A 15,441-nucleotide genomic window follows, 5' to 3' on the forward strand; every position below is an offset into this window, starting at 1 on the left:
GATGTCTGCGTGATACGTTCAACGTGTAGGAATCCGCTAAGCAGCTGTTGCGGCAGCATCGCTGCGCCGGGACTGTGGATCAGCTACTGACGTGTGTGCGGTGGTAGTGTGCGTAGTGATGTGCTGGTGATGTGATGTGTGTCCGGCAACATGGATGGTTGTTTCTGGATCATATTGCAGGATGTTAGCACGCCCCGATCTCTTTCCAGGTGACGTGGTCCTCAAGATCATACCACTCTAGGGTCGTTAGGCCTCATGTACCTGCAATGGTAAAAATGGCCCGATGGACGACCATGGCAACAGTTACACATCTTATCATGGCGCTGGCCTTCCACGTCCTCTTCGCCATGGGAGCTACTGGTCAAGGTAACAGTCTTTGATTGTTCTTGCCAAGATAGGAAGCTGTTTCATATGGATCGTAAGCCACGGGAGACATGATTTTACAGAATATACGTTTTAACCCCACTGAGTTTTTACATATAGAACAGGTCTCCTATAACACATTTCCATTCAGATGGAAAGATAACTACGCCAAATTTTCCCTCTTTTGTATTTGGTTCCGTGAATAAAATTATATGTGTAAATGCACTGTAAGCTGTGAATTTACTATATGTTTCGGCGTTTCAACCACCATGAGTTATTAACACAATCTGTAAACATCTTCAGCTCATCCACTATTCTTCCTTGCATTGGTTAATGTATTTTATTATTTTATTAAGAATACTACAAATTGAAGTTAAGGTGTCAAATTGTGCGTCTCATATTTTTAGAGCTGCATGATATTATAGTTGTTGAGTAATGCAGTTTCTACTCTGCGTCATGCTGATCATTATGGGGTCTGGGGTCCTCGTTTCTCTGTGTGACCTCAGATATGAATATATTTATATCTTACATCATATAGAGTCTTTTATTAACTATACCCGTTAAATGTAGATACTATAATTTTAGCTTCATACTTCAGTTATAAATGCTTTAAGAGATTACATGAGGGGGCGTTTCGGGTGCAAACGAATCTCATTTCGTTCTTGAGTTATGGCTGCTCGATTTGAAATGGTGTTACCTTGTGTCCGAGCCAGGGGCTAACTTATAAAATCGTATTAATTTAAATTGAATTATTTGTAAATATAAGTAAGCCCATATATCTTACAAAATAACTGATTAAATGACATTGGCATCTACGGAAACCACTTATATTAACGCTCACAAACAAATGTCATCCTAAAAGTTTATCTTTAAGATTAGTTGGGGTCCCATAATGTTTCATTAAAAACAATTATCCAGCTAAATTAGTATGCAGCGTGTTTTCTTGGAGTTTACATTCGCCTTTTAAATAATATTTAGTATCATTCACACTTGAAACATTAATGAAATATATTCACTAGTGCTGAAAAATATTATAAATCTCTATAATTGGGAGCGTATTTCTACAATGACGAATCATATGTATGAACCTTGTGTTTTTAATAATAATAAATTGGGATACTACCCAAAGAAAATATATTTAATCTTCGCTACAATATTTTTCCCCCCTTTGGCACTACAGCCCCAGTGGGCCTAGGCCTAACTCCATGAACTCCGTTCACTTCCGTTTTTCTTGATCTTACACATACGGTAGGACTCCTTGGGCGGGTGATCAGCTCGTCGCAAGGCCTCTACCTGTAGACAAACACAGAAAAACGCACACAAACATACATGCCCTGAGTGAGATTCGAGCCCACGATCCCGGCTTCCGAACGAGCGAAGACAGTGCATGCCTTAGACGGCTCGGCTACCGTGACCGGCCGCAACAATATTAGTTGCATAATTATTTTTTGGCGTTAATTTTTGTTCAGTATGAGAAATGAAGTACAGAATATATTCTTTGGGTCTTTTGTCGAATCACTCACTGTCGAAGCAAGTGTCATAGGCCCATATTACCACAGCTCTTTGGAATGAGGTTACAGATTCTAAAGCTATTTTCATTCGTGGTATATTTTGAACTACATACAGACTCATTTCTTACAGATAAACTTCTCTACCTCTTTTGAAGTTTGCTTGGTCTGTAACACTTTCATCTTATCTCCGCGACGTAATCGAATTATAAGACATGCTTAGTTACGTAATTTATTCTACGTTATATGTCTTTAGTGCTGCGTCTAATAAGCAAGAATGAAATACGAAATGTGCGGAAATGCGTAGTGATGCCATTTAAGTGACTACTAAAGTGTTCAAATGCACAGTCTCAGATTGCTAAACAGTAGCCTACATTACTGCCGTGTTAATAAAACGGCTTGTTGCAGATAAATGTGCAAGTGAATTCTTAATTTTACAGTTTCATTCTTCAAGAAGACCAAAACTTTTCTCCTTTTTCGTAAATTTGAGGAAACTTCTCTCATCCTCTCCGACTCTCTTCTCTCGCTTTCGTAACGGCGAGCTGGGTCTAGCAACCTGCTACTGTCACTTCCATCACATTAAATATCTCCTTCCTGGCGTCCTGGGGGCAACTAATGCAATGTTTCCTATACAATTTTATCAGTTTCTACTCGTTAAACCAATTTACTTCATAGGTATAAACTGATAATGATTTAGTATGGACTAAGAGACATATTTTTTAACATTAAAAAACGTTGTTGGCCATAATATAACAAATCAATAATTAATTCTTGGGGCATCTGAGTGAAGTTTTCCAAGCTCTATAAGTTATATCGTGTAGAACGATAGGGAACGACAAATAGCAAAGAATGTGCAAAGAAACAGTTGTGACCTCATCATATCTGACGATTTTTCTGTACTGAGACTTGAACTAAGTTGAACATGAAGGAGTATTAATCACAATGCCTTGATGTTCGTCACAGAATTTAGTTAAATGAATTCGTGATTATGTTTTCAGACATTGTGAAGATCTTATTAATACGGTACACTATGAGAGCACGTAGCCGGTCACAGTGGCCGCGCCGTCTAAGGCATGAACCGGCTTCGCCCGCTCAAACACCTAGGTCGTGGTTTCGAATCCCACCTAAGGCATGGATGTCTGTGTGCATTCATTATATTATGTTGTTCTGTGTATAGATAGTGGCCTTGCGACTAGCTGATACCCCGTCCAAGGAGTCCTACAAACTGTGTATAGGATTAAGAAAATAAAAAATCGGCCAAGATCCAAACGGCTGTAGAGCCATAGAGAAAGAAATGATACCACGCTTTCTGGGCAATGGTTTAGGATAATTACGAATTCTGACAGTGAGGCGAACTTTGAATTACTCTTTAGGTTTAGATATGACTTTCCCCTCAAACTGTATTTTGTTCAAATTGTCAGAAGTCGTAATACATCTTGTTATTGCAGGTAGTGCTATGACCTGTTTTACACAGGCCTATTGTCAGTCTGTATGACGAAATACAGTGTAACACTATGAAGTCTGCTAATAATGGATCCCAACGAACAAGATATTTTCCATCTAACGCAGAATATAGTTCTTAAGAATAAGAAAACATTGCAAATTAGTACATTTCCTATGTACTCAAGATCTAATTCATAAGGTTGGAATTCAAGTCACTTAGAAACATTAAGGTCTACTTTGTAATGCAAATGGTCTATATTATGTTCAGTTTTCTCTGTGTAATATTTTCCTTTTGGGGGCACGCGGTATCGTAGTTGGTTGAGGCACTATGCTACAAGCCGGAAGGTCGCGGGATCGAATCCTAATGCGGTGGATTTTTTCAATTTACCTAATCCTTGTGGCCCTGGGGTCGACTCAGCCTCTAAAAGAAATGAGTACCACTAATATTCTTGGGGGTAAAGGGCGGTCGGCGTGTAAGGCTGATAACCTTCCCAACATCTATGAGCCGATTGTCTAGATAATGTGGAACCCTCAACATCTCACAAACGTAAGGGCCTCCACCGTCTGTTGCAGGGATATCTTTATTTTTTACTTTTTAATATTTCTCTTTTATCATTCTTCAATTCTCCCCTCTAATTTTACATTTACTTTTATTCATATACTTTTCCAAAATGTTCGGCCTTCAGGATTAAATCTTTCCTAATTTTTGACAGAAATATTCCTTCTCTTAAAAATTTCAGGGTGAATAATATGGAACAAAGGGGTACAAATACAAAGTACCTATTAGTGTAGAATAATGCGGTTACAATTCTGCCTTAAACCTTTTTAGTTCATTACAAATAATTTTCATCTATTTTCGGTTTAAGAGACCGCAGAGACTCTCCGATAAATGCAGTTCCAGTATAAATCAGGTTTTGTGTTAGGATTTTATGAATGCAATCCTGAACTTTTGTGTTCCACACACATTCTGGCGTTTTTCTTGACGGATAGAATTTTGTCAGTTTCTCAAGAAAGGTTCCACATCCGTTGAGGTCTTAATTCTGTTGTAGACAGAAGTTTATTGTATTCACTTTCAAACAAACAGATCTTACAGTATTTCCATACTGCCAGACTGCTTTAAGGCCCTGAAACGGTCCATGACTATGACACTTATGCATACGGAGCTCATGAAATAATATGGTTACAAGCTTAAATTAGACACTCCTCCAGGTACAAACATCGCATTTCGATACTTACATCTCCTATATAACGCAGAATTTATATTACATGTAGAAATAATTCTATTGAACTGTAAATCAGTTTAGTAGGACTCCTTCAAGTTAAATGAGGGATAATATTTCAGTAGGTCTGTTAAAAGACGATTAAATGCTATTATTTGCCAAAGTATTCTGCACAGAGTTCTAGTTCTGTAATTACTTTCAGTCAGTTACGTATGTATGCATTTCTCTCACACATATTAACAGCATAAATTTTGCTTTATTTAAACTTGAAATTAACTTCCAGTATGAAATTGTAATAATAAAATTACTTGAAACTTAGAATGTACGTCTACGTCACTATAGTTACAAATATCAGTAATAGATTATAAGAAGCCGCAGTTACGTTGTAAAAGCAGAAATATTTTCTTGTGTACTGAATTTTCTTTATATTTGCCATTTATAGGCGTTAGGCTTAATGCACGAATCTCAAAATATTACTAATATATGTAGGTCGCGGTGCCAGTCGCGGTAGCCGAGCGGTCTAAGGCATGCACTGTCTTCTCTCGCTCGGAAGCCGGGATCGTTGGTTCGAATCCCACTCAGGGCATGGATGTTTGTGTGCTTTTTTCTGTGAGCTGATCACTCGCCCAAGGAGTCCTACCGTATGTCTAAAATCTAGTAAAACCGAAGTGAAACGGAGAGTTTCATGGAGGTAGGCCTAGGCCCAAATGAGTGCTGTAGCGCCAATGGAAAAAGAAATGTAGGTTGCGGTGCAAGGGCCGAGATGGCCCACCCCTTATACATTCATTCATTCAATATATGATATTATACCAACATTTTTGGAAAAGGACTCTGAATAGTAAGGAAAGCTTGGAAGTCTAGATAGCAGATTTGCGAGCTGGGATTTGAACTCGGAGCCTCCCGAATACGAAGCACAAGCGCTCAGACGATGAATGGAGCTACGATTTTTAACCATCATGTAGTTTCGCTTGTTGCAATGACGACAGAAACATCGAGGTAAAAGTTGCAGGATTTGATCTGCATATTCTAAGCCGCATGTTAAATACGTGTTATCCCGTTCAGGTTTGGGAAGGCGCTGGTAATCTTCTAGGAGCGCCTAGCAGAGCGGGAGGCAGAGAGACTCCTCAGGGAACCTCACACCTTAGCCAGGACTGATTCCACCGGGGAAAATATTTCAAAGTAGACATTAGCTCACCTAATCATGAAGCATATCACACTTTGTGGGTGTTTAAAGTTTTTACAGATTCACAAGATCCCGTTTCTATAACAAATCCTAATCCAGACGAATCGACTCGCACATCCAATATTTCAAGACATGTTTTAATACTATCCCCACCCTAAGATAGTTTTCTCATAGAGTCCCTGTGACTAGAGTTAAATTATCAGGGTGTGTTTGCGTACTATTGGTACTATATGGATTGGTATAATTGCGTCTTTCTTATTATTGGCCAAGTATCGGCGAGCGTTGGGAAGTTACGTTGTTTCTTACTTCCTAGAATTCTTTAAATATAATACAAAATGTGGAATTGGGTGTAATATACCGTAATTTGTGTTTTACTGCAGTGCAGGCTCCGGTTTAATTTTATCGCAGTTAGTTTTAATTGAAGTTCTTGTGGGTATGATCTGAAATTTGAACTGCGTTACAGAATCTGTATACTCCCGACCCTGATGTAGGTTTTGCTGTCCTGTATAATTTTCTGTTTTCTTTTAATTAATTGTAACATATGATATCAACAATTGAAATATTCACATCGATTAATGTTTCGTTTATCTGTGTATTTTGCTGCTTCATTTACAGCGCGGTCAGTGACTGTGGACATACAGCGGCAAATGTTAGGAACATTTCTAAAATAATGATTTAAAAAACATATCTGCTGTATCTGCTGTTTAAATTGAGGACGCTTTCAGGCATTATTTGTAAGAACTGAGAAATACCATGAGAAGATTAATTCAGAATAGCCAGTTTGACGGCCGGTTTTCCAACCGGTCACTTGCCAGCTAAAAGTCACATTTTACGACTTGAGTAAGTTTCCTTGTTACGGGCCGCGCCATAGCTCAAGCGGTTAGTCGCTGGTTTCCCACCGCGGCGGCCAGGGTTCGCTCCCGGGTCTGGTCAAGTGGGATTTGTGGTGGACAAATTGGCGCTGGAGCAGGTTTTCTCCGAGTACTTCGGTTTCCCTTGCCAATCTTCATTCCACCAATTGCTCCACAATCACCCTCACCTCTCATCTTGGGCTGGTACAACAGGCCAGAAGTGGCCGCAGTACAAGGGACTTAGTCCCATCCTTCCAGCATTAAAAAAAATAAGAAGTTCCCTGTTAAGTTTAGTTAAGTGGTCTTTTTAAACTGAAAACTAAAATATAATACTGTCTTAGCTTTTGTATTTTTTCATTGGAATTTCAGAACAGTATATCGGTGGAGAAGAGATTTTACAGACTGGTGTGAGGAAAGAGAAGAGGGACTTATATCTGCGTATGTGTGGCACCACTGACAACAGAAGTTTATAGGACTTCAAAATTTCCTAAGTGAAGGGTACATACCGGATCTATAGTTAGCATTTGTCATTAGCTAAAACTTTCTATCATATAATTATCGTCGTGAAATGAAAATCTTAGTGTATTCTCCCCAAAGGCTTCTCTGCAAAGACGCCCGTCAACAGTCGAAGTTCTTAAAAATTGTTTAATATGCCAATAAGGCATTTCTCAGGAACATGTTACACTTTCATTATCACAACTCCAGAAAATCTAACAACTGGAGAATTCTCCCACGTCACCACTAGGTAATTCCTGCCAACGGCATTTATTCACTGCTGTGGAAAGTTAGCTCAGAAACGTCTTTAATAAGCAACAAGCGATTGATACTCGTAATTTTTCCCTGCATATAATCATCAGAATTGTTTTGTCTACCCCAGCTTCGAATTCTAGAAAATCTATCATTTATCGTTCAAAGTATATTGTCACATAATCACGTCAGGATGAAGTGGAAGAGAGAAAATTCTTAACTCTACCGGGACTCGAACTCCAACCTATTGTTTGCCCAGCCCGTAGCCCGTCGCTATACCGACTGCGCTATCAGGGCTCGCAAAATATAATTTAAACAAGTTGACTTCACATCACAGCAGACATCCAGATTTGTACCGTTCCCCCAAGATTCACAAACCTGACATTCCTCTGAGGTCTATGCTGTTCCACTGGTTCCCTTTGCTATGCTCTAGCTGCGTTTCTCCATAAGGTACTGAAACTTTTTGCTGGAAAATCGGAAAACTTCGTATGAATTCGCACCACTTCAAACAGTTGCTAAAGTCTGTAAACCTTCAATCCCTAGATACCCTAATTAGCTGTGATGATGATAGACTTTTCGCTAATGTACCAGTTGACGAAGCCCTATATTTCATTACAAATACGCTCCACAAGGAAGACCGATGGACGCAATACTCTGTCTTGCAGGTCGAAGTCGTCATGGAAGTGCTGGAAATTTGTCTGAGAAACGTATATTTTCAGGTGAACGATTGGTACTTGCAGCAGGAAGATGGCGTGGCTATGGGAAGCTATCACCCTTCGCTAGTAGCATTTACATAGAGCATTTTCAGACAATTGCTCTTGACTCGGAACAAAGTAAACCACCATTGGGACTCCGGCACGTCCATGACAAAATGGAGGTCCGGTTTCGTGGCCCAGAATTGTTACAGAATATCCTCAGCCACCTCAGTACGAGTAGCTGAAGATCTTCCTTTCAGTTCACTGATGGAAACAAAGTCAGGCGTTGCAATTCATTTTCTGGATGTTCTGGTCATCCGGAAAAGGACGACATTGACCATCAAATTATACAGAAAATCCTTCCACCGTGACTGATATCTCAACTTCAGATGTGTCCATCTGCTGCATGTGAAAGGAAGTTTAATTCAGGCTTCACAATAGACCTTCTAACATACGCTAAGAAGGACAAGATCTCTTTAATGCCATTAGTAGTCTGAGACGTAAGATGTAATCTTCAAATCAGCTGTTATCCCCTAGGTTTCAATTATTCCGTTATTAAATCAAGGGATGACAGTCATCCGAATGAAGAGGAATAACCTCTAGGCTCTGTGTGTATCCCACATGTGAAGGCTATTTCGGAGAAGTTCAAACATATAGGAAATCGAAATAATATTAGGACGATCTTCAAAACTAATCACTCTCTTAGGAATTCACTCACGAAAACCAGGCCGGAAAGAGACCTGCAACAGACGGCAAACTGTGTCTACAGTATTCCCCGTGAATGTGGCAGAAATTATATTGGCGAAATGTGCAGACATATTACCGTGCGGTTCCGTGGACTTAGGTAAAATCTCAAAGAGAGTCTTTGAAAAAATAAAAATTACGCCTACATTCCCATGAAGTGGGTCATATGGTAGGCTAGGATGAAGATAGGATTTGGGAATTGAGAATGACGGCAGGTATAGGAAATACAAGGAAGCGTCCCACATGACATCCTTAACCAATACGATCAGCTGGATATGTTTCCCATCTGAATCCTCCTTGTCATCAATGAGCTTACGAACTCACAGAGAAGATCAGAAATATGTAGCCGACTCCCCACAGGTATTGCTAGAGTTAGGCACAAAATTGTTTAATAGAATTCTTCATTTAATCCTATAAATTGTTTTCCATTGACTTAGTTTTTGACTAGGTATGTTGCATTAAAGTTTTCATGTCCATTTCATTTTTAGCTTCAGACTGTGCATGCTTTACGGTAAATTTTGTTGCATACTTTCATGTTATCTCCTTTGACATAGGCTGAGCTCAGGTGATTACACTGGTGCAGTTTTACTGACATGTGTTTTCCAGTGGTTGAGGTCAGTTTTTCTAAGGGACCTAACAGAGTAGGTGTCTCCCCTTCTCCTGAGGGCGGAAATAGATCCAGTTTCCGAAACCCAATATTCTGTAACCTTTAGATTATCTGACGATTGATTAACTCTAAAAACGCGGCTATTTTTAGACATTTTATTATTCTTTAATTTTATCTTTAACACCGAAAATTTTTGCCAATGACGTTCTATTGAAGATCAGTAAGTTCCAAAATGAAATTTCTCTTAAATAATAGCTGTACTAGATAAGCGAAATCCAAAATTATTTTTTTAAGTAACAGTGTAACCCATTGATATTATATATAATACCGACAATTAGGTATGTGAATAGGTTGCGTTTTGGAATGCTTCCAGACAGATGCGCTGATGCGACCCACTACGTATGTGTTATCTAACTTCGTAATCTTCGCCCTTGCCGTCTTCATACAAGTTCGTCAGTATATTATCATTCCATTCTTTTTGTTCTTATTATTTATGATATTATTCTAATTTTCTTGGGTAAATATTGTGATGAATTTTGTTACTGCATGCCTATAGCACTGCTGTCCTGTTATATCCACATACTTATGGAGGTTTCCGTTTTTAACCCAAACGTTTACATCCAGTTTTCTGGTTTATAATGTAAATTATATTTTAGATCTTTATTTAGTTGTATTTCTTCTTTGTGAATTGCGTGTTTATGGCATTTATTACTGTAGGACAATTTGCATTCTTCTTCTTTGCTAGATATATTATGTATTTTTTATGTTATTTGTGTAACTCTAGAGAGTAAACAATGAATTTATAAAGAAATAGAAGGAAGCAGTGGCCAACTAATTAACGACAGCATTCAAGCATATTCATTGAGGGGCAAAGAAAAACACGACAAAAATCTTCAGTCAGTTTAGTCAGTATTCAGACCGAAATTCTATCGGGCAACTCCCGAAATCAAAATAGACTTGTGACGATGTACAAATATCTGAACAGGCTTTAGTAATTACAGTGAAAAACTAGAGTCATAATGGGTTAAATATATTCCGTGACACTTACTTTAAATACAGTGCAGCCAGGCGGAATTCATCAATCATTTGCTAGTAGGTCTTTCTTAATTTTCCTGTCACACAGAGCGCTATTCAGAATCACCAGTTTGTTATATGACACGGTTTACTGATTTGATGTAGAGATGTGTAACCCAGATTAAAGGCTAACAATAATTTATAAATTAATAGCCTTACTTCTGATTACTTTTATAAATCATATTTAGTACTATATATGTTGTCAGTGGTAAGATAAATTTTTCTGACAGAGCAGGAACATAAATCGGCCATGCAGTTCACGAATTACTGACTGGATTTCAGCTTTTATTTCGCAGCAGGAACTTGGAGTGTTTTCAATGCCACCACACCGAGTCTACATCTACAGTCCATACCAGTTATTTCATCCATTTTACAGACTGAGTTCCTATAACAGGCAAAAAAAAAAAAAGGAGTGCGAAATTATGCACTCACAACCGCCGAGGTTAGGAAAGCGAGGTGCTGCACTTAATCCAATAATTATCTTGTGAGATTATTAATTGAATATTGTCAGTTACGTGGTAATGGATCGATAAAGAAACAAGCCATCGCTAGGCAACAGCTCGCCAACATAGCAAGAACGAAGGAAATTGTGTTTTCTATGCAGTCCGTGCCTTGGGACTCGGACCCAAGAATCGCTCTAGTAGGGACGGTCAGCAGCAATTTACTATTGAATCAGTCAGTAGAGAGCGGCAATTGAAGGTTGGTTTTGAGACAGTCTCCACCCGGTAATGACATGAGCATAGAAGCAGAGGAATCTATTGTTAGAAACCGTTACCTGGCAATGGGTGGTGAAGATATAGAAGTCTTTAAGAATGCTGCACTACAGTGGTTTGTTTGGTGTGTAGATCCATTAAATTGTTACAGTTACCTGTAGTTAAAGAGTTTTAAATTTTCAGTGAATCTAATTGCCAATCCAAATCTAATGTCATATAGCTAACATTTGAAAATATGATGACTAGACACAGGTTTACTATGGTCATGTATGGATTCACTAATTATTTTACCTGAATCACTACTTTCGCTCTTACTTTTGATATCACAGGATGATATGACAGGATTCTAGCATACATTTTTTAAAAACGAAAGATCTGGTTTTCACAATCATAGTCCTGCACATACAAGACCTGACAATAAAGTCTGTGAACTCGCCACCGTGTGCTTGCCGTGACAACAGTGGACAGAAACCTCAGTATATATTATGACGTTGGCATATCAGCATTTCACAGATGTGTTGTTGTTGATCTATAGCAGTCTCTTTCTGAATTGTGTCTATTATTGTCTGCGTGTGTTTTGGTGTGCCGTCGCGAGGATGTTGGAGCTTGAATTAGAGTACTGTCTGTCAGGGAACCGTAGCTAGTAAACAAATAACTGTGGTGGGACACCCTCCCTATTCACCGGATCTAGCCCCATTGACGTTTCTCTGTTCCTGGAGATAAAGGAAATATTGTTAGGAAGGCATTTTGAAGGCATTGATGACCTCAGGAGTAATATGGTGGCTGCTCTGAAGGTCTTTACACAAAACCGGTTCCAAAATTATTTTAAAGGGTGAACTATGAAGCTGGTATCGGTGCATAGGTTCCCAAATGGGAGTACTTCGAAGGCGACCACAGTGATGTTCAGCATTGAGGTGTGTAGCACTTTCACTTCAACAAGTTCGCGAAATATGTTGTCAGTGCACGTGAAACGTGATCCTCTACATCGTACTTGCTATCCCCCAATACTAATATCAATGGATGTCAGCAATAACACAGCCCAAGATCTCCCCGAGCAGAAAAGAGAAATCTAGATTTATGCCACTACAAGGTTTATAGTAAAATTCACATATACCTCCTTTAAAACCTAACGTAAACAATTTCAAACGAATTTACCTAATATCGTGAGATAAATTTTTCTTCTAATTTTTATCCATGTTTTTCAATTTGTTTTCCTTTTCAAGATTTATCAATGTCTGTTTCATTTTCTTCTTGCGTTTCTACGCTATTTATACTGCAAGGGTTACATAGTGTATTATGTCTCTGAATAACACGGAAAAGAATTAAAATATTACTTGCATATTGATTTTGAAGGAGGCAGTTTTGGCATATATCGATTTTATAGTGCGTTATGTTTCTGAGGGGCACGCGGTAGCATAATTGTTTGAGGCCCTGGGGTCGACTCAGCCTCTATCAGAAATGCATAGCAGGAATCTTCCTGTGGGGCGGGGGGATGTTGGCCGTCGCGTAAGGCTGACAAACTTACCGCCATCTTTGAGCCAATTATCTAGAAAATGTGGGAGCCTCGACGTCTAAGAACCTTATGTGCCTAAACGCCCTTTTACAGGGAGCTATATCTCTGAAGTGACTGAGGAAATCAACGAAAAATGAATTAGTAATGGCCAGTAGTCTAGCCAATATTCAAGTGGGTATCTAACGAACAGAATTTAGAGCACATTCGGTTCATCATCTACGAGTTTCAAATTTCATTCTACAAAATACTGTGTTTCTTCAACCCCCCTCCCCTTTCACGCTTGTTTTATGTCCCATCCATTAAAGCATTTCGCTTTAATTAACCTAATGTGAAGAAAATCAGGAAAGACTATATTACACGGCAAGCTTTGGTATTGAGGCCGCGCCATAGCTCAAGGAGTTAGTCTCTGGCTTCCCATCGCGGAGGCGATGTCTGAAGCTCATTAAACAGGCTTTTAATACCACATTGTTCTCTTAAGTAACTCCATGTGGGAGGGTTCGTCTGTAGAAGCTAACAGTCTCTCAGCTCTTCAAGCAATTTCCCGTATTTGAAAGAACTCACAGGTTCATTACCACCTTCACAAAAGACCGCTATTCCAAGTGAATCTTGTTTATATTCTCATATTTCGTTTCTTCAAGATCTAGCTTAATATTATCCTCTCAAGTAAACCTAGGTTTATAAATTGTAGAACAATTTTCAGCACTGTCCAGTGTGATTCAATTTGTAGATATTTGTTACTTTTAGATGTTTCGGTCAGCTGACCATCTTCAGAAGTCATAAGATCAACATGTTCAGGGACTTCTATTACAAAATTCGTAACACATACTTAGAAGTTTATATAAAGTTTATTTACAATTAGTTGGATTAAAGTTCGATTGATGTCTAATATTTAAAATCTTGAGCAGATATGGTTCTGTCCTTGTGCCTCCTCTGTTGAAATGTATTGTTGGGGTATTATTTGGAGTCCTCAGACGTCCTCGCTGTGATTTCCCAACTCCCTCTCTTATCTTGTTATGGCTCTGTATTGTTATGATGTCCAGTTGTTTTCTTTTTGCTGTGTTTTGAGGCAGTCATCACCTTGACCTTATGCATCCTGAAGATGGATAGCTGACCGAAACATGTGAAGAAAATAATCTTGTTTCTTTTTTAATTCGCTTAGTGCGGGGTGGAGTCCACTTGGGTTCATTCGGTACGGCGGCAACTGATTGGCCTATTGTATCCCGCCCCGGGGGATTATGATGATGGAGAATTTGGTGGAATGAAGATTGGCAAAGGAAACCGAAGTACTCGGAGAAAGCCCGCCCCAGCGCCACTTTGTCCACCACAAATCCCACTTAACCAGATCCGCGATCGAACCAGGGCCGCCGCGGTGGGAAGCCAGAGACTAACCGCTTGAGCTATGTCGCGACCTATAAAGACAATAAATATCTACAAATTGATGATTTGTTTAATCCGTCTTGCAGTGCGTACACTTATCTATCTTCTTCTCTCACTCTCACTACATGTTTCGGCATAAAAATNCCAACAGCATAACGCACGCAGTCGCGAGAACAAGACGCAACAGAAACACAATACACACGATAGGGAAGAAGAGCTCCAACAGAGTAGGATGAGCATGACTGGCGTAATAAGATACGACGTAGCGATCGGGAATCCTGAACAGTTTTAATATTTTTACGATTGACATTTGTCAATATATATGATGGACATATATTTTAGTTATTTTAAAGTGAAGACAAGGCATACAATGTACTAGTTTGACGTGAATTGAGTACCACCTGAAGATGGCATTTTTATGCCGAAACATGTAGTGAGAGTGAGAGAAGAAGATAGATAAGTGTACGCACTGCAAGACGGATTAAACAAATCATGAACTTAAATCAGTGCAACAGGACGCTAAAATATAACATCTACAAATTGAATCACACTGGTCGGTGTTACCAATTGTTCTATAATTTAGTTTACTAGTGTGACCGACAAAAATGAATACAGTTAAAAATTAGATACACAAAATTAAAACACCCTTTCAGGTTTTCAAGTTAGAATTCAGTATGCATCTTATCTCTCCGGTACATCGCTTCTTGTTCCATTTGCTAACAATAAAGCGATCTTGAGTAGAGTATTAATCACAGAGCTTCTCACAGTACAGTGTTCTCCAGCATCTAGTTACAATTGTTATGTAAACTGTCGGATATCTTTTTACACGCAAATTATATTAGTTAACTAGCCTACAATGTTTTCAGTAAGTTAGTCAGCACATTATTCAAAACTGCCACCCTGTTATTTAATAGCAACAGAATATGCAGTTTTTTCATCAGATATCTCTTGATATCCATATTAAAATCAGCAGTATACTTTATACGTTCGTCGACTGAAAACCAATGATTCATGAATTGGTTTGATCTCAATCCACCATACTCTCGTTGCATTGTGTCACGTGATCATTCATTCGAACATGTTAACCTGACAGTGTGGAGTAGCAGTTTTAATGACATGCAATGTGGACGCTATCAGCAAACACGGATTTAATTTTATCTGCGATTAAAATCATACCCCGACTCCCAGCAAACTTCATTACTTGCTGGAAAAACAGTGAATTTGCACATTTTGCGTGTATGGAAATGAACGTGTTTTTGTTCTGTTCCCAGAGAATTATAAATCCAAATTATCAGGATCCTCCATTCTTGTGTGTGTGTTTATATATTACAGACAAATTATACTGTTGTAAAATATAACTGTCAAAATATTTAATAAGGGTAAATGAGTGAATCTTCACAAAA

The 15,441-nt window shown here is 38.8% G+C and overlaps 1 protein-coding gene across 1 annotated transcript in view; it reads left to right on the forward strand.

The window, feature by feature from the left end:
- The first annotated feature begins 250 nt into the window (after positions 1–250).
- LOC111863639 (zwei Ig domain protein zig-8) overlaps positions 251–15,441 on the forward strand; it is a 283,000-nt gene continuing 267,809 nt past the window's right edge. The window contains exon 1 of the mRNA XM_023850135.2: positions 251–366. Coding sequence (XP_023705903.1) covers positions 267–366 — 100 coding nt within the window. The 5' untranslated portion in view covers positions 251–266. The remainder of the gene's footprint in view (positions 367–15,441) is intronic.

The sequence above is a fragment of the Cryptotermes secundus genome, unplaced genomic scaffold, assembly GCF_002891405.2.
Source record: "Cryptotermes secundus unplaced genomic scaffold, Csec_1.0 scaffold99, whole genome shotgun sequence".
In the NCBI taxonomy this organism is placed as follows: Eukaryota; Metazoa; Arthropoda; class Insecta; order Blattodea; family Kalotermitidae; genus Cryptotermes; species Cryptotermes secundus.